Below are 27,037 nucleotides of genomic sequence, written 5' to 3' on the forward strand. Positions count from 1 at the left end.
TGACCCCCCAGCCCTAAATCCTCCCTGTGATCCCTCTGCTGACCCCCCAGCCCTGAATCCTCCCTGTGATCCCACTGCTGACCCCCCAGCTGTCCCCTGCCAGGCTGCCACAGCTCGGGGCAGCACAGCCCAGAAAAAGCCAACAGGGATGCTCCAAACAGGCTCGTGCCATCACCCTGACCCTCCCAGGACTGCCAGCTCCAGCTGCAGGACACAGCCATGGGCACTCACAGAGATCCCACTGCCCCAAAAACTGCCCCACGCAGCTGCTGAGCGCCCTGTACCACCATCTCACTAAGTTCTATAGACAGGATCATTTCTTCCATGAGCCACCCTCTACAATACCTTGAAGACAAAATGAAGCAGTCCCCAAAATGTTTTTATTGAAATAATGGCAGCCATTCTACAGAGTGAGCAGAGAAAAATTGCCATGAAGGCAGAGTGGTTTTCTAACCTTTTCTGAGGACAACCGAAATGAGGGGAAGGAGGACTGCAGTTGCACAGATAACTATCAAAAGATCCAGCCACTCTTTCAGCTTCATTCCATATGGACAGTTTGCTGAACCACTGGCTTCAATCATGCAACAGATTTCAGCTTCTCTCCACACAGCAAACTAATGCTTCAGACCCCAAAACTTCCTTGAGAATCTATTCCCCAGATAAGTCCCAGCTGCCTTGTTAAGATACACTGATGATAAAGACTTGTACATTAGTAGGAGATAAAGCCCTTTTTTTGTTCATGTCACTTCATCCCACGGCATTGTTTGAAGGACTGAGCCTTTGATGACCATCCCTCTGTGACACACAGGATTTTAGCTCTGCCCTCACAGCAGGCAGGGGCACCACGCTGATCCCCACATTTCCTACACCAATACAAAAAGGAAAGCACTTTCTCCTAAGTTAACATAAACTGGACAGTGCTTACTCCAGGATGCAGCCAGGGCAGGGTTCCTGTGCCTCCTCAGCCCTCCCCAGGGGTGGCCATCCCACACACACCACCTCATCCTTCTCAGGCACAGCACTCACCCAGATTAACCCAAATATTCCCATTCCCTCAAGGTGCAAAGTACCTACAAACATTTAAAAAGGTCAAGGCTTCACTTGCAGCTCCTTCACAAGTTCCTTAGGTCTCAGAGGAGATGGAGCTGGCTGTGCCAAGAGGTCAAAAAAATCCCCTCCACACTGGGAAATGCAGCGTGCCTAATTTAACTACCTGTTTATTATGTGAAAATGACCATGTAAACCGAGCTGACACAAACCAAATGGGTGATGAAAATAACAGCACATTTCAAGGAGTGGAAACACAGATGGCTCGTCGGAGTCTGCAGGAAGTTACCAATCATCAGTGTGTAATACCCCCTCCAGACAGAGCTGCCAGCTCTGCAGCCACAACTCGAGACCCATCCATCTAAGCAGAGCCAGCCTGGACCCCACTGCCTCCACTGCACCTTGACAGCAGCCTGGAGAGGGGGTAAAAATGAAAAAATGCAATGCTGGGTGAATCATGCTGCATTGGCTGATGGGGAGCCTGTTACTAAATAGGAGAAAACAACTAAGCTGGACATGGCAAATGAGGGAGCCACATAAGGAGAGTTGTTGTTGTTTTGGTTTTTTTTTTAATTAGAATAATGTAGGCAGACTAACATTAACATCTGCATATCCGTGCTGTAGGAACAATAGGCAAGATCAGACACAAGGATTATCAAGGACAAGAAGACGTCCAGAGGAAATGCTTCAGGCAATTACACTGCAGTTACAGGGGGCAGGTAACCAGAGAAGTGCTCAAGATGTAAAAGCTCTGTCTTGCCTCCCTATCAGCCTCTGCTCTTCTGGAAGGGATGGATCCAACCCTGCCATGCTGCAAAATATCTCAGTCCTGGGTCCTGCTCCCCTCCCACAGCCACCCAAACATCCACAAGGGAGCTGGGAGCAGCTTTTATTCCAGTCTATTGTCCACCATTTGGAAATCTGGAAGAAAAACCTCTGTTCTGTGTGACAAGTGTTAAAACCCATTTTGTCCTTATTTCGGCCAAAGGAAAGAACCCAATCCCAAAGTACTGCAGGCAAAGCAATGAGAAATCTCAGTGTAAAGAGGTACAGATGCAGCTCATGGGGGCTCCATCCAGAGCCAGGACTGCTCAGATCCCTGGGGAGTTCACGAGAGGCTCTTTGGGCACCTTTGCTTGCCCAGCAGCTCCCCCAGCTCTTCCCTTAGGAACAACATGAGCCCCAGGAGCCCTGGGGAGCTGTGACCCTGAGTGACAGAGCTGTGGTCCCAAGTGACAGGGCTCAGGAGCTGTCCTGCTGCTCTTGGGGCCACCTCAGCCACAGGGACCCTCCTTGTGTGCAGCCCTGGTGGCACCACCACTCTGAAATGAGCATTTCTCCCTCCAAGCTGCTCCCAAAGCCCCCTCAGCTGCTCCAGGCACTTTGTCTGGGACTCCCCAAGGTTTTCCCGGGGTCAGGGAGGTGGCTGCCCCGACAGACACCCCCAGACACACCTTCCCCCCTGTGCCAAACACAGGGATGGAGCCCACTCACACTCCAGGCTCCAGACAACTCCCAACAGCCTGGAAATTCATCATCTTCGACTCAAACTGTGTGCTACTCAAAATATCTGTGAGACACGGAATGTGTCTGAGGTGCTTCACTGTGCACCCCCAACACGCCACGTCCTAAAATATTTCCCAGTTTGAGGCAGCATGGCAGTCTGTGTGATCCGGTGTCCTATTTGCAAACACATACACACACAGTGGAAAAGTAACTTGGAATATTCTGGAATTCAGAGAAGAACTGATCAATGCAAGAGGCTCTTGTGCTTTCCTGTCTATCAGTAGTAACATGAACAAGAATCCATGGAATTCCTGAGCTGAGAACACGGCAGAGATACTAAAAACCTTTCATTTATGAACTACAGGAGGGAAATCATAGTTCCGGACCCCTGTCACAAACATGAGCAGTGCCTGAAGCTGCAGCAGCCCAGCTGTGGCACGTGGCTCTGGCCAAGCCCTTTCATACTTTGGTAACTGCTCCAGTTGGGGCTGCTGTAAATATTGTTTAGGAACATTCTTTCCCTCTTTCCACAGAAAAGGTTCCCTGTGACATCCCTGGGACACCAGGGGAATCAAGGCTCTCTCTGTGTCCCTCAGTTGCAGTGCACAGGTTCTGCAAGCAGAGTGACCTGTGAGATCAGGAGAGATGGCACTCCACTCCCAGCAAGGATTTTTAATTCTGCTTTTCCTGCTACATATTCTACGACTTTGTGTTCTCCTAAAAACTTCACTGTGTTTGGCTATTAGGGAGTTACAGTTTATTTAGACTGGACTTTAATAGCAATCCTAAAACTGCTAAGCCTGTTGAATTTGTAAGCAATTACTTTTATGAATACAGCCTGTGAATATAGCTTTATTATGAAAATCAACTTACCTTTAGCACACAGCAATTAATAAAAAATTAAAACACTCATCAGGATAGCACAAGATTTAATTTAAACTCTATTAATAAATTAATGAAGTGAAATTAAATACTATGCATTAAATTATGTTTATAATTCCACATATTTTCATGCTTGATTTTTCACTTTATGATACTGAAAGCAGATTATTAAAGCACAATGCACTGTGGCAACGTGGACTTATCTGCTTTTCAAGTGTTCCTTCTGTAATTCCTACAAGCATCTCCGTCTCTCCCCAGCAGACATTAATGGGGTTACAATACACCAGGCATTAGCCACGCTGCTCAGATCCCACGAGAACTAAAACACACATGCATTTCAAAGCAAGAAATGCCTCTTACAGGCCTCCCAGACAATAGTTCAGCTTCTCAGGTTGGCTTAGTTTTTTTGTGGGTTTTTTTTTTTCTTTTACTAAAATAACACATTTAATGGAATTTCCTGTAAGGAAATTACAATTAATAAAGAACTAAATTACAAATCCATTACATTTTCAGTCACTGCAGCAGCAAAACAGAGTTTTCATGAACGCTCAAAAAAATAAAAAAAAAAAATCCAATAACGTAACCTCTGGTAAAGCCTGCAAAAGCCCTGAAGGACAAGGCAGTTAGATCAATATTAGTTTATTTTAACTGCTGTGCGGGATGAGGAGATGAGGCTGATCACTGGCTGGGGTTTATTACCTGTTGGGGAGATGAGGCCGGGCGATAGGAGGCCGGGCACTCCGTGGGGCAGCAGCCGCGCGTTCTCCTGGATCGCCACTCCCAGCGAGCGCTTGGGGGGTCGGCCTGGGCGGGAGCTGCTGGCACAAGAGCACACATGAAAACAAGGTTTTCTTGGGGAAATGTTTGCTTCCCACACACAGCATCGATTTGTATGAAATACGTGAACCGTCAGCGATACGAGACAGTAAATATTAGGAGTTCCGGCCCAGGACGGAAAAACAAAAAAAGGGAGAAATGGCTTGGTTAAAGAGGGAAGAACTGCATGGGTGTCACATGAGCCAGCAGTAAGGTTTTCCATTATCCAAGGATTCCATCACCTCACAGGGGCTCAGTGGAGAGGGTTATAGCAGCGACTGCTCCACAGTCTCTGCCATGTACCTGGAACACAGAAAATTACAGGCTCTGATGTCCTGAGGAGATGAGGAGTTGAAGCCCTGAATGCATCACCTCCAACCCTGCTGTGGACCATGGCAGGCACCTGCCTCCTCCTGAAGGCAGCAAAGCTCACCACTTACCTTCATAGGCTGACTGCTGGGTTTAACTACCACAGATCAAACAAGTGTTAGCCCAACCTGCCAAAAAACTCACCAGTTTGTGGACTATCAGTGCAGGTTTTAGTCCAAAATGTCAGAGGCCCCTTCACAGACTGGTTCCATTGAACTCTTGTTCTCAGCTATCACCTTCACCCCTTACATCAGTGTGTGTACCTGTCCCCATCCTCCACTGCCATCATAACACAGATTTACAGGCCAAAAAAACCATTTGAATCGACTCTTCCTCAAGCCATCTAATACAAATGCAACCTCCTCATGTTTGGAAAAGTATCGCTGCTTCTCTCTGGTCATAACAGATTTTACTCTGTTGAATAATAGAGCTTTTGACAACACAGAGTGAAACACTGTATAAAATAACTAAGCTGCAACAATGAATGAGGTTTGAATAGAAAGCATTTCCAAAATGACTTCTAGTTCACAAAGAAATTTAAGTTAAACTTCACTCTATCAAGTTACAGTGGCAAAGCCCTCCATCAATGCATGACAAACTCTGCATTTAAATGAAGAAAACTTCCAGCAGCACTCCACAGAGGTACCATTAACCTGTTCATTTTTCACACCATGCTAGTGTTATTTTGTTTTTCTGTACATCAAAGTAGCACAAAATCATTTTTTTGGTTCACTATTTTATCTCTATAAAACCATTCCCCCCTCTTTTTAGCTTCGGGTTTGTCCATTTTGAATTTCATTTTATTCAGTGTTTTTTCCATTTTTCTTTTTGATGCTTTCAGTTGTTTATCATACTATGATGGCTGTGCAGTAAAGCTTGCTACAAGAACTGCTGGGCTGTAATAATGTAAACCTAAAATAAGAGCATTTGATTTCCAGGGGAAGTCTGATGCACACATGCATTCTCTATTAAAATCACCTGCTGAAATCATCCCCTGCACAACAAAATTTCTAACAGACAGCGTTACGTTGATACGTGGGGGTTTTGAACAAACAGGAATCATTGTTCTTTTGAATTAAGGAGCCTGTAATCCACAGGCATGTGTAAGTGCTTAGCTGGCACTTACTGTCTCTGAAAAAAACCTACAAACCAGCTAAAATTAGCAGCTTTCTCCAGTGGAAGAGCTCAATCAACAAAACAACAAAACATTTTTCTCCTGAGCTCAAATACTCACAAATCTTTAGAAGAAAACTCCGTATGTTGGTATTAATCTAAGAAAAACATTTTCAAAACGCAACAAACAGCTTTAGAAGATTTTACAGAGACTTTTTAGTCGTGATTTGTGTTTTCAGAGGACGAGGAGGGGGGACTGTGGAGTTTCAGCCCTGGTTCTGCAGTTTTTGCCCCGACAGGAACTCACATTGATGGCTCTGACCATCCATGGCCCACAGGTGGAGCAGAGCACAGCTTAAGGTGTCTCCACACCTCAATGTGACACCTGTGCCTGAGCTCTGACCCACATGGAAAGCCCAAGAGATGAAGGAGGAGGAGTTCACATAAAAAGCTTACTCCATTCCCTTCCAGGGCCCTGGAAGTATTTATATCCTGTATTTATATCCTCCCTCACACAGGCAAGGCAAGTTCCACTGGGAAAACTCAGCACTTGGTGTCTCTGGGATTGGGGATTGCTGTCTTGGTGTCCTCCTGGGGAAGGGGCTGATGGACTGAAGAACAAGAAGTGTCCTCCTACCCTAGTGAAAGCCCTTTAGTGAGTACTCCTGTAAATCAGGAACTCCTAGGGCCCAGAATCAGGGCTGACAGCTATAGCCATGATAATCTGAATGGAATTGTTCCCAGCTGAATCTGTTCAAATCAAACCCAAGTCCTTTGTCTCTAATTTTATCTCGGCTTTTAAATGAAAAGCTGGACGCTGCTCCCAGCTGACCATGGCACACCTGCAAGGACCTGTCTGGGTCTGCAATGCTGAGTTCTGCAGTTCCCAGTGCCCTGTGTCTGCCTCCCAGCAAGGACAGGAATCCCAGAGCCCCCAGCACTGCAGCACACACCTCAAAATTCCAGCTGGATTCCCTGGATATTCCCAGAGATGTGTCACCCACCAGGAATCAACAGCTTTAGCTTGGGCGGACAGCACAACTCAGGATGTGACAAATCTGAGTCCAAATGCTTCCATCTGGGGCCACAAACAGATTTTCTGCCATTTCTGTTTAACCATGACACCAGGAATTTCACAGAGGATACAAATGTCTGCTCAAAGTCTTGGGTTTTTTAGTAAGATATGCACAAAGGACCAGTAGATGTAAGGTTTTGATGGGATTTACTTTCTGTAGTGAACGTGCTGCTGGCACCACCAAGCCATGGAATGTCACTGCTCCGTGACTCAACATTCCCCCCAAAATCCCCTCTTATTGCCCCACATGCTCTAGAAATCCACCAAATTTCACCCTCCCTATTTAAAATGTATGCAACCTCCACATTCAGCCAAAATTGATAAGAAAAGCACTGCACAGTAAACCCAAGGCAAGCAGAATTATCATTTGGGGAGAGTAAGACATAATTTGTGATTATGGAAGTATTAGCATATAAATGCTAATAGCATTAGCATATAAATATTAACTTTATTTAATATTATTGCTCATCTTTTTGTCACCCTGCTCTTTTACGGCATTTTCTTTTCACGTTTTCCTTTCTCTCATTCAAGGAAGTCACATATTCAAGAAGTGTGAAAAAATCTTTTCCCCATTGGTAACAAAGGAAGTATAAACAGGAACAATCCTCTTCAAACAATTTTAAATGTATTTCTTTGAGAGTCTAAAAAATTTGTGTAGAGATTTTACTTGCCATCAATAGATCTTCGTAAATGGAAAACTACTCAAATCTAAAGTAGATATTAATTCAGTCAGAAACTTCTAGTTTATGGGTATCTTTTAAAAACTTTTTAAAAAACAAAAATTATGATCCCAAGTGAAGACCATGGAGGCTAAAACAGAAGAACAATATTGCTTCCCATGTATAACTTCAAGAAATTTATTATTTTTACTAAATAAAATAAGTATTGATTAACATTTGATTGGCATTTCTCAAACCTAAAAGCTCCTTGGATCACCAATTACACAAAAGTGAGGACGACTGGAAGTTTTGGGTTTTTAGCTGCATTTGCACCACGGTTCTAAAGTCATCACTGTCATCCTCTCCACCCCACAAAATCACTAACTCCTGAAAGAGAAAAATGAACTAATCTGAATGTTGTTCATTTTTTAAATTTTGGTTGAAATTAAATTTGTCAGAGAATAAATTACATTTTGAGCAGTATATTTGACAGCTGAAATTTATACAGGAAAATGCTGAGAAATTGTTCATTAATGTCTCTTTTCTTCTTTATTTTCCACTCCTGTTGAGAGCTAATTTTATTATTTGTTCTTTCAAAGTTTTATATATTCCCTTGATATCACAAGGATTTTTAATTTGAGTCAATACATGAAGTAATGTTTTATTTTTGTGATTTTCTTACAATTACTGATCAGCTCCGTCTTTTGTAACTATTTTATGCTCATTATAGACAACCGAATTTCACAAAATCCACAAATTCATCAATGCTTTGTAAATGTAATTAATCAGTGGAAATATGCAGCACATCACTGCTGATGTATGATAGTACTCTACTTTTGTGCTTTTAAATATAGGAGATTTACTAGAATCAGAAGAGAATTTGCATATTAATCAAGACAAATAAACATGTGGTGATTTAACTAGGAAACTGTTATTTGGATGACAATTTAATCAGCACAGGTTGAAAGGTCCATCACTGCAGCATCCTGTTTCTGCTAAAATATTGATTGCACTACTGATTTCAGTAATGCTTTATTTTACAGGGCACAAATAACCATGTAATTACTCTTTAATTGAATGGTAATTGCTTGCTGGCAATTATTTGTTAAGTTTTGGAGTGTAATTACTAGGTTATTTGTGTTTTGTGAAATAAAATGTTATGTATTAGTAGCCCAAAATATTTTCTGTATGAATGGTCTGCCAAAACTAGGAAAGTTAGTAGTTATGATGGCAGGAATTTGACAAATAACACTATAGCACTAAAACTATTATTAAAAGGATCAGATGGACCTTTGAATGCTTTCCCTTTACAAAATTAACATTAGATGTAACATTTGTAAGATAAATGGAGGAATACTGTACCACAGAAGCATGATTTCCTCTGGGGTCTAGTCCACCATTTAGCATAATTTATCCTGATGTTTTCCTTTTCATTCTCTGAGCTTCTTTAGAGGAACTGAAATAGCATCCTACCCTCTGGAGAGCAAAGAATAAACCAAGTAGAAATACATTTCAACAGTACTTCATATTTCTGCAAGTGAAGTGGATTACCAGCAGCACATTATCTTAGCAGCCTATAAACTCTGTAGCCTTGGCAGCTCGCTAGATAACAAGGGAAAGCATTATGTTTTGCAGTGTCAATGAGATATGACACTTTCTGTGATATGTTTATTCCAAGCTGTGATAGATGAGGTACCCAATACTTTGATCGTTAAGATTTGAATTTTACTTCTACACTTTTTCATTTTTGTCATCAACTATTTATGAATTGGCAGGAGGCAGCCTCGCCAGGACTGCTGATTTTGGTGTTTTTTTTTTTTTTTTCAAAATAGATCCAGTTAATAAATTAATTATTGATTTCATGAGGCTGGAGCTATTTGGTTCAAAAATATGCTAGTCCTGTGATTTAGGAAGCTCTCATATGTATCACAGATTTCTTCAATAGCAACATATTTTATTAGGCTTAAAGGAGAAATACTGGAGTACTGTAGGACACGCTGTGTAAACTGCTCTGCTAATAGTGGCAGTAAGTGGTGCAAGTGCTCAGACGTAAATAAAAAAGAAAAACACAACAAAAATGACAATTTAAAAAGCAAAATAAAACACACACACACCCTCAATCTTCGTTACTTTCCTGAAACTGGCACAGGAACCAGAAATTAAAATTTTTCGTCTCTTCAAAGATCATGAAATACCCCCTAGTGATTGTGCAAGGTACTTTTTGAAGTATTCACCAATAAATGTAACATCCTGACGAGTTAGAATTCTTCCCTGATACCTTCAGATTTTTAGTTGCAGCACGGACTTAAAATAATCTCCCTGCTTTGGCATTTATTACAAGGTTTCAAAGATGCCAGGGGTGGTTAAACTCTGCCTGACCTTTCAGTGTTTAAGGAGAGAAGCAAACCCTGACCCCGCAGCAACCTGATTCTGTCTCCTTTCGGCGCTGGCAAACTGATCACTTGTCTGGCCATGGCAGGACATTGGATCACCAGCCACATCAAAGGCAACAGGAGCCAATTCAGCAGCAGGGAAAAAGCCATCCATGCAAAATGGGCAATTAACATTAATCATACATGAAGCTGTTGGAGCTGATGAGAACCTGGTGCCCATGGCAACGCTCGGGGCAGTGCCCGCGCCAGCACCAGGCACTGCTCACCTGCCAGGGGACACAGGACATGTGCAGGAAGGCTCTGACACTCCAAAACACAATCTCCCTCACACCTCAGGTTTTAGCTTTTGTATTTTTCAGATTCTGTGCTGTTTTAGTGTGTACACTGCTTTAGTCTGAACTTCTTGTTAGGGGATGGTGAGCTCTCTGCACAGAGCAGGGAGACAAAACAATTCCTTCTCTAGCTGAGGACCAAGGACAAATGATCCAAACCTCAGGCCCAGGAGCACAAACGTGGGCTGAAGAGCGAAAAAACAAGGATGGGACTACATAACCTAAAGCTGTAATTGGACAATTAACTCCAACAGGCAAATGGACCAAAACTTATAAAAGTGAGAGATCTCGTGCCCGGTCGTGCATTTTGGGACCATTTTGGTTCATCTTGGGTGCAGCCCTGGCTGGGTTCTTGTGCTGCCCAAGGTGGATCCATTGAGGCCTTTCAGTAAATCCCTGCTTTGTTCTTTAACTCTGTCCAGTCTCTCTTCTAGGTCAGCCTTAACAAAGCATCATCCCTACCCAGGGATTCTCCAGGGAATTCCAGCAGGAATGTCCAAAGAGAAAACATCAGTGGGAGTTTGTTTTAAAGCATCACAGATCTAAACTTTCTCTGCCACTGTGATTCGTGTTAGAAAAAAAAAAACACTCCTTAACAGTACTGAGATGCTCAAAGCTGGGACACCAGTGGAATATTATAACTTTATAACTTTAAGAATGGAATGTAGCACTTTATCACTGTGTTCATCCTAAAAAGTCTCAATTAGTGAAAATCCAGTACTCAGAAAAATTACCTGAACTCCTTGTATTCAATTGTCACTACAGTGGTTCTTACTTAACAAAGTTTAATTGCTTATTTCTGAAACCAGGCATTACAAAGGAAGTTTAAAACAAAAAAAAAAAAGCTTTTTGGTTAGTTAAGATTTAAAACTTTAAATAACTCTTTAATTACTTATGAGTGTGCCTGCAGATATAACAGGTGCTCAACATTCCTGGTTTTGCTTTTTTCTTGTCAAATAAGACCACAGAAAAAAGGGGGATAACTCACCAAATTTCTGAATTGGGGAGATTCATGGCTGCAGACAAGCTGGAGGCTGATCCATGTTCCACACTGCCCAGCTTAATTTAGGGGTGTGGCAGTGAGGAAATGGGAAGCGTGACTCCAGCAGATGCAGGGATAAACACAGAAATTTAACAGAACTGCATGAAGTCAGTAGCTGTGGCATGGAGGTGCACTGGCACAAACAGAACACCGTGCATTTAGCCATGGATCACAGCCAGGGGAACAAAGTTCCTGCTGCTGTGTCTTCATTCCCATTGTTCCCACTCTGCCCAGACCAAACCTTGCAGGAGGGGGCCTGTCCAGACTGGAATTGTGCCACTAACAACACACCCAGACCACAAATTCAAAGCACAGTTTTGTTGTCTAAACAATGCTCCCCCCACCACGTCCAGCTAAACCAAACGTGGAAGTGCCAGGGACAAGGCCAGGTTTATTCTGAGCCTTGCAAAGCTCAGCTCAGCTGCTTGGATGGCTCTGCTTGGATTCTGGATCCAGTCAGAGCTGGGAAGCACTGCAGATTACAGCCAGTGTTATTATCCAATTTGCATTCTGACTGGTTTTCTTTTGTTTTTTTAATCTCTTGAAGTATCTGACTATTCAGAGGTGGAACCAAGCCACTGAGCAGGTTTTTAGGATTTTTCCACCTGTGTGTGAGAGCTCAGCACTGACGTGAGCAGATGAGCAGGCAGGCACTGGGCTCAGCACGGGGACATCACAGCTCCATCCCAGCAGCTGATGCTGCCCAAGGCCCAGACAGAATCACTGCACACACTCCAGCCCTCTGCAAAGATATGCCAGGACACTGAGGAGCCATTAATCTCCTTTCATACAAGTTAATTCAGCCCAAATTTTTTTTAAGAACTACTTAATTTTTACACATTCATCCACAAATATTTGCACAGAAACTTTCCAAGCAGGGAATCACCACCTATTACCAACATCCATGTCATGTGTCTGAATTGTATCAGCCCCTTCCAAGCTTTATTTTTGACCTGTATCTGAATTCAGTGCCAATTTAGAGGAATGTATTACAGTAAAAGAGTTTTGAAATACTGCTGGTTTCCACTAAGCTGTGTCTCAGTAAGTCTCCATTCAGTGAAAGTTGTAAAAAATGTGACTGTTTAAGCCTATTATCTCTGGCCAGAAACCCAAGAGCAAGACCTGATGTATTTACAGCCCTGAGTACCACGTAACCCAGGGGAGCTGATCTTAATTCCCTAACAGGGCTGCATTGTGCTGTGGTGGTACAGGGCTGTCAGAGCAATGTGCAGGCTGATGCAGTGGGAAACTGCTCTTGCCTTAAGTGTTTTTAATCTCTGCACTACAAGTTTTGGTGTTTTCACAATCTTGGCAAAGACCCTTCAAAGGCAGAAAACAGAAATTCACCTTTCAAAGAATAATAAATGCAAGAACATAGAACCTCTGCACCTATGTCCATGTTGAAAGGAGGAATTGTTCCCAGCAATGCAAAGGAGCCTCTATGATTAGGTGATTCTGTCCAGGAGAAAATATCTGAGGGCTGAACTCCACTGCACAGAAAATACCCTGCAGTTTGCTGCTGGTCCTGACCAGCATGAAATTATACAGGCAGTAATGGAGGGACACTGCCTTCCCTTTACCTTTCCAGATTTTGTGACTGCTGGCATTTCATTTGTTAGCTCCAGAGACAGACAAGGTAATTACTTGTACTGCAAATGTAGAGTAGGAGAAGGATTTTTCAAACAACAAAGCACAAACCTTTAGGACCATGAGAAATAAGAAGGGCAAAAGGAAATTTCTGGCAAAATTAACATTAATTTTTGTCTACAAAACCTTCATGTTTTGAAAAGATGCTAATGTGAATATATAAAGCCACAGAAGTATTATCAGTTATGTGAGGTTTAGCCTACAGGAATGTAGAAATTTTCCCTATTTTGTGGACATGTATGCACACACAGAGAAACTCTACCTGATGGAACTCCATAACAGCAGATAATTGAAATGTCTGAAAGCAAACCCCACTGAATCTGACTGTGAATGTGGCCAGCCTCAGGGCTGACAGAGAGAGGTGCTTCAGCAAGAATCTGTAACTCTGTAATCTCAGCTGGGTACCAGAGCCATGGGCTCATGAAGTTGATGGTGTCTCATTGCCCTCCCCACTGCAGGTGAGCTCTGGATTTCATTCCCTCCCCTAAGAGATCACAGCCTCCCTCTTTCCCTTCTTGGTGATATTCCCTCTGCTCCATCAGTCAGGTTTACTCTTTCCCCCCCAAGATGAGGTAACAGATATAGGGAATAATTATTCTCATCTCATAATAAGCCTCTAATACTACTTGCTTTTCTATCCTTTTCTGACCAAAAGCTTGTCTGCTTTTCCATCAACAGCAACACCAAGCAACCTTCTCACCACAGCCACAGATCATTTCCCACTGAGAAACACCAAGTCATTTCACAAATGTCCCTCTCACACACCATTGGGAAAAACTGGAAGAAGCCAACTACAGAAAAAGCAGCTCAGACTACTGAAAAGCAGCACGAGTTATTCCCACGTTCAGTGATTTCCTGAACTCAAGTATGTTCTGGAGTAGATACAGCAGCTGAGCAGACAAGTTGTACCTGCTGCTGATGTCTCTAAAATACTTCCCTTCAGCCCCAAGGGTTTGACTCTCCCAAAAATTCCATTCCAACCTCCCAGCACCATCCACCCCTGGGCAAACACAGCCCTGCCATGACTGCCACAGAATCCCACTCACACCTCACACACACAACTCCTGCTCCTCACTCAAGGGCTTGCTTTAAAGGCTGCTGGAAAAGACTGTAAGAATTCAAGTAAAAGAGTGTTTGTAACCAGATTTCCTGGAGATAAATGAAAGACATACGTTTCCATGGCGGCCAGCCTACTAAATTTTGCAAGCATAAATATTTACCTAGGACTGGGGGGTGGGGAAATCAGGAAGAAAACCACCATCTAGACCCTTCAAAGTTTAAATACTGGAACACAGAGGTCATTATTTATAACTAGAAATAGAGAACATGTCTTTTCTATGTGTATTTCTATCATGTTATTCATCCCCTCCATATGCATTCTATTATTACCATTCTTACACCAGAAAGTAATTTCTATGGCACTTGCTCACTGGATGCATTCATTTTCTTTAGGCTTTCTTGTGGCTATTGATTTCCTGCTTTATTGAAGTGCTTTGTTTCTTTCACACCAGGCTATCCATTTTAAAACAGTTGTTCAACAAATAAAAAAATTACATTCTAAAATTAAATTAATTTTATCTTCCTTCATTTTTATCTGAGTTAAATGCAAGTGACACACTTCCCCTAAAGAAAAAAAAGGACATATTTAATGCCTCCCAGCACGCAAACTAGTAAATAAGTAAAATTTTCTTTTCTAATAAGATGTATTTATTTTTATGATTGGAAACATGAAAGAAAAAGTGTATTATAAATAAAGCCTCTTTTGTACTCTTATGTTGTAATCACTGCTGTGGCCAGTGGTTTAACATCAACAAAAGAGGATTATCTGGTCCAGAGCCAAATTCATTTAAGTTCTATCTTACTACTCTGAAAGTTGCTAAAAGAAGCCTTTTTTTTCTTTCAATGCAAGTGGCTCATGCTCTAACATGACAAAGTTCGCTGTCCCCTCCCACCAGACCAGTCCAAAATTTTATACAACAAGGAATACAACTACTGCTCAATCAACTGCAAAAACCAAGGGAAACAGAGCTTTTGCAGAAGGTGACACTTGTGACCTGCAGCATCTTGTTTGGATGCTGTTTGCCCAACAAGGGCAAATTCCAGATTTCTGTGCTTCTATGCTCCCTCAATCCTCCAATGTCCTTATCAACTAACTTGGGTGAACTGCAGGGACAAAAAGCAGGGAAGCAGATAGATTATATTATATTAATTATATTATATTATATTAGCAGCATTTTTGTAATATTTCTTGTTAAAAGCGTATTATCAAGTGCCAGTTATTAGGGTACAAGGAGCCTCTCTATATTTTCTTTCTCTGTGTGCTGTAACAGACCCCACTGAATGGCAGGAATTTGCTGTTCTACATCCTCTACCTCACCACCATGTCCTCAATGAAACACCTTGCCTACTACTGCTCAGGCATGGGAATTATTTCCAAAAGCAATGGGCTTCATGTTCTTGATCCAGGTATTGAAGTAAAAATAATAAAACACCTCCCATATTGAACGTATTCTTTTGTTTAGGGAGGGATGTCTTCGTGAAGGAAAATGTATCCAATCAGCAGATCCAGGATTCTTTGATGCACTTAAATCAGACATAGATGTGGGAGCTCAGCAGTGAGCACGAGAGTTGTGTCATTTATCCTTGTAGTAAATAAAGAACATCAATAATAATAATAATAATAATAATAATAATAATAATAATAATAATAATAATAATAAATATAGTAACTTCGTCTCTAGAGTGCAAAATTTTCTAGAGATCAATGTCACTAGAGACAGGGAAATACAGACTTACAAGGTGGAAATCATCCTGAGCTGTAGGGAGACGTCATAATCCTGAACCCCCAGCATTTGCTACTTAGTTGTGAAATCAAACTGATCACAATTACAATATTTGTACCCTATCCCAGAGGTTGGATCCCTCACACAGCCCAAAACCATCTGCAAAGATGGTACTTTAGAAAGATTTTCAGATGGATAAACTTTAAGCGTCCAGAGATCACCCCCTCCTAATCCTCTGCTTAGGAACTGGTGGTTAAGTTTATGATCACAGAAGGAGAAAAAAAAAAGAGCTTTATAAGCATGCAGCCTAACTTTTAAAAGGAAATAGGCTTTGAAAAAGTTTGCAGGATATAGGAAATGAAACGAAAAAATGTTTTCATTCAGTTTCCTGTTTAGATGTATGGATAGATTTGACTTCAAATAGATGAGCCACACAGAAGTTTAGTTTATAAGGGTCAGATGGTAACGGTTTCTGTTTAATCCTCAATTTACATTAACTTACAGGAAAATTAATGATTTTAAACAGGCATCAAAGTGAAGCTGTTTTTTTCATTTCTCTAAGTTTGCTGGAGGAACAATTGTTTCCTTTATCTGTCTTCCAGAAAGTTGGTGATTGTGTTTAAGTTGAACTGCTCATTTAGCCTTCAGGCACAGCATATTATGAGTTGTTTTGCAATGAACATTAGCCCCTTACGAGTGCAAACTCTCTGACAGCTCTCTCAGATTCTTGAGCTTACTCGAGCATTTCACAAAACCACTCTTCGCAACTGCACACATTATAATTTACACATTAAACCAGCAGGTTTTCAACCTCAGGTCTGTTGCCAAGAATAATCCTTCAAAACTCTTTTATCTTTTTGTAAGAACATAATTATAAATGTGCAATTAGCAGCCAAAGAAAGGTCTTAAGAAAACTCTTAGAGCAATATTGCCTGTTTTAATGCCTCAACCAGATGGTGGTTTAAAGAAAGCCATTTAAAGAAAATAAATAAAAAGTCTCATTTTTCAGTTGGCAATGATATGTCAAGTGTTAAATTTGAGATATTAAAGCCACGGTGCCACGGGTCTGTCTAATCACCAGAAGTGCTCTTAATTCTTTTGTTTTGCTGCTGGACAGACCAAGCAGTTGTAAACATCATTACTGATATTCATCAGTACAAAAGCATAGGGACCAGAGGCAAAAGGAATTATTTGTTGCATTTTTTCCGTGAACAGAGCCCATCCAGTGACTGATTTTCCCCAAGGATGAATAATATGCTCATTTTTGTCTTTTGTTACAACCTGAATTTGTACAGTCTAATCCTGAAGTCTTTTCCTCTAAAAATACAGGTGCTTCCCTTTTACTAATTAAACATGAGTACTGGTCAATTGTTGACATTCTCAAGTTGGAATAATCACCTTGGACTAAACGGGTAACAGAAATTCCAGCTTAGCCTTATTCCAGATAACACTCAGATATTTTTTAAAGCTGTAGAGAAATGACACAAGAAGACTCTCCCATTTGAAAACAACCCAGCTGCATTATTTTACAGCCAGGCCATAGTGCCATAAAATATCTGCTTGGAACTAATTAACTTAGGAGAATTATCAAATACATCACACAGTAAACTGACTGATTCAACAATAAATTCAACTGCTTAACTTAATTCTGCAGTGATGGACATCTGGCCTGCTCTCGTTCAGACAATTCAATGTGTACCACTATTAACAATTTCTATCATTTTAGATATATATTTCTTTCCTTGAATTTTAAGAGCTTCAGAGTGTTGAGGTTTTTCTTAAAAATTCAGAAGAGAAATTTCCTCAGTGTCATTAGAAGGCAAATAATTTGGCTTCATCAGTGATATGAAAAACAAAATCAGACCTGCACTATTTCAAGAGAGGGATAAAAGAGATAAATATGAACAAATTAAAGGCAACAAAGCTATTAATTGTACCCTGTGTGCCACATGATATAGCTGAGTATGCTGGAAAACAGGGAATTTCTGTAGGGCACAGTTACAACCTGTGGGCCCCCCACATTTCTGGAGGGGTTTTATGATTTCCTTGCACAATAATCCCACAGAATTGTTTCCTCAGCATTTTGGTTGTCTTTTAAAATGTAGAGACACTTAAATAACTACAACCAGAAACTTCACCTTGCACTGCACTGAGATGAGGGGGCAGCTTCAGCTCTGTATCAACAATACATTGAAACAGTCCCATCACCTCAGTGCAAAATTTCCAGCTGCTCAAGTAATTGTTTCTAAGTAGTATTTTTAACTAACAATTTTCCTTTTTCTTAAAAACAAACAAAAATCAAAACTTGAGTTCAAGCATGGTAATTAGTTTCCAGGTCAATGACTTGTTTTTCCTTAATTTTAAAAATAGCTTTTATTGAAAAAAAAAAACACTTTCAAGGAGCACAGATAAGGAAGCATGAAAATCTGTTCTGTGTTCATTTCCAGTCTAGGTAGGTCCAGTAATTACTGACCTGGAGAAATAACTTCTGCTTCTGATAAATACTTAAACAACCATCAAAAGAATGATGTCAGGCTGATGGCAGCCCAGGGTGGTGTTGCCAGCAGGCAGAATAAAATCTTTTTAGAAAGGGAGTTGCAGATTTAATTGATATATGGGGGAAAAAAGAAGATGCAGTACATTTAGACCCTAATTTAATGGGAAAAATCAACTAACAGAGTGCCTTGGTCTAATAAAAGATGACTATGACTGTGAGCACTCATGGACTGAAACAGCAAATCATGGTATAGAGAGGAACTACCTTGAAAAATCAGCAATAAAGTGATTTGGCTCAAACTGTAATATCTTCATAAACATTCAGAAAAGAAAGCAGGAAGTTTAAAACAGCTCAAAGAAGAGACTGCATCTACAGGAGAGGGGAAAGATTACAAAACCCTTCAGTGAGATCTGAGTGAATAAAAGCAGCTTAAAAATTAATTCGATTTTTTTAAAAAGCAAAATTAATGAAGTGTGAAAAACAACAAAAATTTAGCCCTCCAAAAGAGAGGCAACATCTGCAATGTTAATATGCTGAGAGACATTTAGGTGTTATAAAAGACTGCAAATTAGGCAGATGTGATAAAACAAGGAAAATATCCAACTTTTTGCTGGGCTGCAGCCTGGAAGCATCACATCAGGAAAGGCAGAAATTGCCCAAACTGATCTGCTCCTGCATGGCTGTACCTGGAACTGCACATGGATTCCTAAAGCGCCTAATTACAGGGAAGATATCCCCAAGCTAGAGGGAACTGAAAGCACTGCAGACAGAATGATTAAGCTGTAAGAATGGGCTGGTTTCAAATGAAATATTAAGATCTACAACGCTGTATTCTGTGTGGCAAACAGCAGATGTGAAAGGAATGCTCAACATAAAACACATCTAAGCAGATCTCTGCATGTACAGCAAAACCAGCACAACTTCTTCCTTGAAATGGGAATGTAGAGATCAACTACTCTTAAATGTGAAATGGTAAAAAGGCACAGAATTCCTCAGTCCCTGTGGGTTACCTGTGGGGCAGAGCTGGGACAGCAAAATAACCAGTCAAGATTTCACTACCCTGGTTGCACAGTTTGCACACCCACCAGCCTCTGCAGAGATTTCCCCACTCCACCCTTTATTAATTGGGATTATTTCTAAACACCCAGAGGGGTATTTCAGGTTTCAGGTACAGGGCAGAGCTTTGTGCAGGAGCATCCTTTGGTGTGAACTTTGGTTCCCTGTGAGAACAGAAATGCTGAAGCACTTTCAGTTTCCTCCTGCTTCCCAGGTTTAATTGCACAGCTTTTCCTTAAGCAAATATTAACGACAGAACAAACTCCTCAGCTGACTGCAAAGGTTATTTTCCAGTGATAGTTAAAAGAGCCCAGTTATTCCAAAGCATTATTCAACCATGACTAATTGACATTAGAAGAAGTGCAAAGTACATAACTTGATTCTTTTTCAAATACAACCAAAGACATTTCTTTTCAAACCACACAAAATCTGTCTGGATTGAAATTCTGCTTAGGCTGCAGGGCTGAAATCTCAAAGGAAAATGTACAAGAACATTTTTCCAGTAATTCCTTGTAAGCCTGATTTCTTTTCCATAAAATCTCAAAGTCTGGTGCCTGGTGAGCATGTTCTCACTGTTTATTTACTCATTGATTTTTATTATCATTGGATGTAGAAATTTCCTGGGAAAAACAAAAATAAAATAATGAAGCTTTAAAACTGTTTTTCCAATTTTCATTTCTTAAAACATGCTTTCCTAATGAAGTAAAATGGACTTCCCTTTTAATATTGCATTTTGGGATTTCCATATTTGGATTACTGGATAATCCATACTTGGATTTCCCTTTTTAATATTGGGATATTTAATATGCTAATTTTTAACTTTCTAATAGGGATAACAGTGATTCTGCACAGCATAAAAATTATTTGAAATGACACAAATTTAAATTTCTTTATAACTGTGCATTCAGTTCAAAACAGACTGGATGCAGTCACACACTTCTAGGAGCATTTCCCTCCTGTTATGGACAATTCCTGGTATTCCTGTGAATCCCTGGGCATCAATTCTAAATTTCCAGCCAAAAAATGCACAGTCAATGACTTATATGCACATTAAAGTCCAGAAAACCTCTGCCATCCATTATTAGCATTTGTGTTTTCAGCAAAGACTTTCAGATCTGTCAGACTTCCCTAGAGTCTAAAATTTATATTAATTGTCAGGATTCAATGGCAGATTTCCCAAAGCAAGTTTCCCTTACCTAAACTGCTTCCAAACTTAAAACTGGGCAAAATTAAAAAGAGAATCAACATGAAGTTGTTCAGAAAAAAATGCACTGGCCTGCTCTATTTTCTACATTAGAATTTTACCTTGATATTTAACAATTCTATATTTATATATTTAAATTTTCCATCAACACCCTTTATGTGTTTTAGAGTTATTTTTAACTTGACTTTTTCAATCTCATGATTTAAAACAGCTCTTGATCATGAGCAACATTAAATAAAAAATGCTCAGAAATAAATGGCATTCACTGCCATGCTTTAATCTATACACCAATTTTCACTGGAATTTTAAAGTTTTAAAGACTGCAGTTTTAAATGCAGCCATAATGACAGGAAACATTCATTTAATAGCAATGGGTCAATATAATTATAAAAGGCAGTAATAAGATATTTAGCAAACATTATCCATCAGTGCCCAAATGAAAAAGATTTAAAGACTCTGCCTTCACATATTCCCACAGATCTGCCAGTGTCAGGGAGATATTGTGAAATATAAAAGGCCCACAAGGGTGCAAAAATATGGTCACCTATAGAAAAGTTCTGCCTACAAAAAAAACCACAGGGAAAAAAAAAAACAAAACAGGAAAAAAAAACCACCACATTAAAAACATATTAAAAAAGGCTTAGACTTAGATGTTGCCCCACTCAATGAGAATATTTCTGAAACTCCTAGAGCACTTCTGGTCCCCTATTCAGGTTTTCCTCAGCATTTTTTTGTTCCTCTTTGACCCAGAAGTGTTTCCTCACTGAACCTCAGAATCTCCCCTGATTTATCCACCCCACAACCCTGCTTGAAGAAACTCTCCATCCTTACTCTCAACAATACAAAAGCACCATACCTCGAAATTTTATTTACTTTCTGGCATTAAAAAAATACTGGATTACAGCAACTGTAAGTTTGTTCTTTCATGTGCTGTCACTGTTTATGCAACAGCCAACACGGTGAGCGGGCAGCTCCAATCCTGATAACCAACGGACACAGGAACCCGGCAGGAACAGCTCACCAGGGCTGTGGTTAAGGACTTGCACCAAAATAAACTGAAAAAGTCACCCTAATTTGTGTGTTGTGTTCACCAGTGTGACCTATTTTGCAACTGCATTACAGTAGGAGCAAGCATTTAAATCAAGATAGGTAAAAATGAAATTGATTGCAACTAAAAACTTGTGAAATACAAGGTTCAAAATCCATTTCCTTCCACGTTTATGTTTTTAACCAACATCTACCCCAACTGCTCAATATTTCCCAATTATTTGCCTCTGGAATGTCCTCCAAGTTTCAGGTCTTGGCCTCACATTCACCAAATCTATCCTACAGCCTCAAGTCTTCTCCCACCACTGGGAAATTTCTCATCCACGCTGCTTTCCCTGGGCCAATATTATGGCATCAAATACATAAAGAAAGTAAAGAATGACCCAGAAGACAGGAGGAAATGAAGCTCCTGCCCCTTGCCCTCACTGCTTCTCCCTGGATAGAAAGAGTCAGCTCTAATCCCTTCCCACCATCCCAGAGGTTCTCCCAGATGGGAGCTGATGGAAAACGGGAGATCTTTGCTCTGCCCCTGAACAAGAGCAAGGACCTCACAGAGGGTGGGGCAGGTGACAATTCAAACACCCAAAAGAGAGAGCTGGAACTTCACCTCAAGGGTGCAGCTCAGTGGGTGTGAGCAGGGGGAGCAACACAAATGGAAATACCACAGAAATAATACAGACAGGGTATCCTAGAACAGCTTAGGTTGGAAGGGACCTTTCAACACCATCCAGTCCAACCCTCTGCATGAGCAGGGACACCTTCCACTGCACCAGGTTACTCCAAGCCCCACCCAACCTGGCCTTGGGACATTCTCAGGGATCTCTCTGGGCACCCAGTGCCAGGGTTTCCTCACCCTCATTAACTACGTCCTTGTTTAAATGAAAGGTTATCACAAAGGAGTAACATAGTCCATAGTTTTTCCTATATAGAATTGTATAAACATTTTGATTGAAAAGACCTTGAAGACATCCAGTCCAAACATTCACCCAGCACTGCCAAGGCCACCATTGATTCACTGAGCTGGAGAAAGTATTTTGCTAAGCTTAAGCGCATCTTTGTAAAAAGAATTTTAAGACTATGACATGATTCAGGTCTAACTGTGACTTTACATATACCTAAAATCCAAGCAGAAATATCTTTTTGTCTTCTTACCTCCTCTTCCCATCACATTGGTTTTGCTTCTTGCAGACTGATAAACTCTGTCCAGCAAAACACCAAAAATGCACCTGGCGAATATTCCCCATGGTTCTGCTGACCCAGCTTGTTCCAGCTTCAACCACTGCTCCTGTCATCTGCTGGTTCCAGGGCAGGACAACCTGATCCTTCCAGGAGCCAGGGAATTAGACAGCCACTGTTTATACCCTGGTACCTCAAAATGCTCTGCCCATGCAGATAATCTCCTGCAGCTGCCACAGACTGGCTGAGGCAGCCCCGCTGGATTTACTCTCACTGCCTTAGCAGAAACAATCAACTCATCCCAACTGGGGTAACAACTACAGCAAAAATAACCATTAAAATGCATTCTAGTTTTTAGAAGTTTAAGGTACTTCTTGAATGTGAAACATTAAACATTTATAGCAGCTTTCACTTGGATGCTTACCCATTTTGAACATAAAGGAAGAAGTGAACCAGTGGCACTAATTATTTAAGCTCAAACAAGTGTCATGGTACTTTGATTTTATTATTATTATCATAGGATTTATCTAATAGTCCCTGAAATATATGCATCCAAGATATTTGTATATGAGACTTTTGTTCAAGGATAATTTATTAGAAAATACAGTAAACAATATAGTTAAAATTTGGATTTTGTCCCCTCCTAAACTCTCATAAAGACAGCGGCCAAAAAACTGAGTAAGTCAGGGTGCCTTTGAAGATATTTAATTAAAATCTAATCCCACATTCTTAAGGGTTCACATAAATTAAGCTGTCATTCAGGAGATTTATGCATTCCCATTTGCATATTGCGTACAATTCATCAGTTCCTGGTGTTTGAAGGCAGCGCCGTTCCTGGGGAGCGACGCCCGCGGGTCCAGGGAGAGCCTCTTCCATCTGCCTGATCCTGCTCTGTGCCAAAGGCACCCCAGCCCCTCAGACACCTCCCCTGGCAGGATGGATCCTGCTTGGATCAATCTGCCAGCTGCAGACCAGCATTTGGGCACTTCTGGAGCAGCCCGACCACAGCCCCGGCTCCTTGTGCATGGAACGCTCCTGATGCTGCTGGGACAGCCAGGCCCCTCTCCTGATTTCCTCAAGCAAAATCATAGAACCACACAATCACACTGATTTAGATGCAAAAAGTCTGACAGTTCCCCCAGCACTGCCACGGCCACCACTAACCAGCGTCCCCAAGGGCCACATCCACACAGCTTTTAAACCCCTCCAGGGATGGCTTCTGCTTGCTGGTTACTAATAACTAACAAATACTACCTAGAGGCATTGCTGGTTCCTTCACTGCTCACAAGACTCTCTTGTGCCATTAAGGGCCACACTAAGTTAGAACAAAATATTTCCTTTAAATGTTCAAAAATATTTATCAAAGTTTATACATGTCTGATCTAGGAAATTTCCCCAGTAATTTTCTAGCACTTTTAAACATATTTAGATAAGCACATCTCATACACATGTGGGGAACATTTCCTTTTAAGAGCATCATTACCTGAAGAAGAATATATCCATAATTGCTTCATACTCCAATATTTCTGTGAGCCGCTCCAGCAGCGGAGCAGAGCTGGCACATCCAAGTGCCCAAAGAAACATCTGGCATTTCCTGGCCTACGTGAGCCATGGCCCCTCATCCCTACAGCTGTCTCATGGATGTCTGTACATCCACAGCCCGGTATCATCTTCCCTACTCCCACATCTGCCGTGGTTTGATGACAGGACAGCGGTGATTCAACAAAGAACTCAACAAACTGCGAGTACACAACCAACACACAACCAACAGTGTCGGGACCCAGGACACACCTCTGGCTGTTCAGGACACCAGGACCCCTGCTAGGGGTCTCAGAGACCCTGTCACAGAGCCCAAGACACCTGTGGTTTTGATTATGACCCATGGAGCAAATTACCAACCTTATATGAAGATCAGCAAGCCACAACAGTTTAGGTAGAATAATAGTGAAATTATCACGGGCTGGAAAAGAAGATTTTGGGTTTTTTGGTATGGGGGTTCAGGAGGCAAGATGGAGGGAACTGGCTGTGTCCAGCCTTTCTCCTTCTTCTTCTTGGCCTCCGTCTTCTGCTGTGATGTTAGCACTTGGGGATTGGTTTAGAATAGAGGTGCACTGTCTAACATGGGTGATAGGTATTGGAAGGTAAAGGTAAATATGATATACGTAATTTGTGGTATAAGAGACAGCGCAGCCTTGGGAGCGGTCGGAGAGCGTCGTGGCTGCCTTGCTGGTCAGACCTCTGTCTGCCAGGAAGAAAATTTTGTAGATAAGACTTAATAAACAACCTGAAGACCGAACAGCAAAGAGTCCAGTCTCATTCTTCAGAGCCTGGGGTTGCTCCCTGGACCACCCAACTCACCTCGGGGGCAGAGAACAAGCAGCCGACCCCGAGACAACAGGCTCAGAAATTACATGGGAGAAGTACCAAACCCAACACTGATTCACAGATCCTGCTTCTACATCCTGCTTTATACTCTTTTTTGGGGCTTAGACAATGATCTTTAAGCATCTCACACTGGGAACACAAGGTAGCTTATGACTTGAAAATTAATCCGTGAAATAAACGCACGTATCTGTAATTAGATTAGTTTTTCAACAGCTTGTCACAATGATGTGGAAGTCTCAGTAAAACCTCCATTGTGCATTTTCTTTGCTCACTCAGTTCATCTTGCTCTGCTATTTTAGACCATGGAGTCCCTGGAACAAATGTCCCTGTCAGTGGTGGTAATTTCCTGCTGATCCAACAACACAGCAGTGCTTCATGGAAGAGCAATGGCAAAATCTCATGCTCTTCTCTGGCTGTTCTTTTTTGAATATTCCACTAACATGCTGATTATAAATGTACCAAGGTGGTGTTTCCCTCCCACAGCTCCTGCACCTCAGCACTGACCTGCCACACATCTGCCAGCCCAGCCCAGGACCTTTTAGGGCCAACTCTGATAATGGCACCAAGCAGAATGTGTGAAACCACTCAACTTCATTAACTGCAGCCTCAAGCAGGTCTTAAATTCACATCTGCAAAGGGGAAAGGCTAAAGCAATAACCACTTGTTACAGTCTTGTTACTAAGCTAATGCTCATTTTTTCACACTCACTGAGATTTTGCTCCATTTATTGTATACTTTGTGTTAGATGATTAAAACTTGCCTAGTATTTCTGTTCTTCTCCAAATGTTTTAAAAAATTACTTAAAACAGTTTTTTCCGACTTAGCAATGAGCTGCTATTAAAGCCACTGCAAAAATAAAAATGCATAACAATCGGTGCGTATCTTATGATTTTTTGGTAAGTTTGCATAACCTAATGGAATTAACTGAGTTATGGAATAAAAATAAATACCAGAGCTGATGTCAGCACCAACTTCTCAGTGACTCTCTGACTGAGAGGTGGTGTAGTTCTACCCCTGATGAGGAGTTAAGACCTACTGAAGCAACCATGGAACACAACACTGTCCATTTATAAAATTCCCTCTAACAATAGAATACTTCACTGTGCTTCCAGCATTCTCACAAGCATTAAATCCACTTTTACAATGCAAAGCTAGCCCTCTTCAAAATTCCTTACACCCTGTGGTTTGAGAGATTTGTGTGTTTCAAAGGACAACCAGACAGAGGTTATGTACTTTTTCATATACTCAACTGCCTCTCCAGGAAAATTTTTGACAACTGAAGAATCACTGGGATTCTTAAAAATCCCAAGAAAGCAACGCTGAGACGATTGGTTGGAGAAGAGATTTTTGATGTCCCACTTTCCAGACTCCATTTAACTTTCTGTCTTCTCTTAATTATCTTTTAACTTGAATTTAAGAGAAACTGTTGGGTGGGAAGGTTGTTTCAACATCACTCATCGCTTCAAGACTATATATTGAAAAAAAAATTTAAAATACAGATTTCTATAGCATTAACAGCCCACAAAACACAAGATATGAATCCACACCAAGCATCAAGCCATGAACTCTCCCACTGGTGACACAGCAGAGGTTTGGAGCCCACCAGCACCGCGTGCCTCGGCGGCTCTGGGATGCGCTGAGGATCCTCCCAGCCCATTCCTCCCGCAGTTCTGAACAGGGAACGTTCTCCCCTGGAGTTCTGTCACCACTGCCTGCAGTGACTGACACGTTTTCCTGGCTGCTGTTTTATAAACACGCCGTGTAATGACGGCGTTGAGCTGGGGGCTGGGCACGTCCCGCTGACGCCTTGTCACAACACAGGAGCGGCACAGGCACACTCCCAACCCTCCCCTGGGCTCCACCTCACATCACAGGCTCCCAAGCAGCTCACAGAATAGCTGCACTGTCAGAAATAGTGCATGGAACAGCTGCACTGCACAGAAAAAATCCAGAACCTGGAATATTCTAACCTACTGGTATTATTTCTGCGTGTAACTATTCAAATGTA

At 41.4% G+C, this 27,037-nt stretch overlaps 1 protein-coding gene across 3 annotated transcripts in view; it reads right to left on the reverse strand.

The window, feature by feature from the left end:
* The window catches only part of DACH2 (dachshund family transcription factor 2), a 242,103-nt gene that overhangs the window by 119,200 nt on the left and 95,866 nt on the right, over window positions 1-27,037 (reverse strand). For 2 of the 3 annotated variants that reach the window (XM_030968000.1, XM_030967998.1), the window contains exon 2: window positions 4,135-4,253. In XM_030968000.1, coding sequence (XP_030823860.1) covers window positions 4,135-4,253 — 119 coding nt within the window. The remainder of the gene's footprint in view (window positions 1-4,134; window positions 4,254-27,037) is intronic. The other variant, XM_030967999.1, reaches the window with a different exon arrangement.

Source organism: Camarhynchus parvulus, chromosome 4A (assembly GCF_901933205.1).
Source record: "Camarhynchus parvulus chromosome 4A, STF_HiC, whole genome shotgun sequence".
Lineage (NCBI taxonomy): Eukaryota > Metazoa > Chordata > Aves > Passeriformes > Thraupidae > Camarhynchus > Camarhynchus parvulus.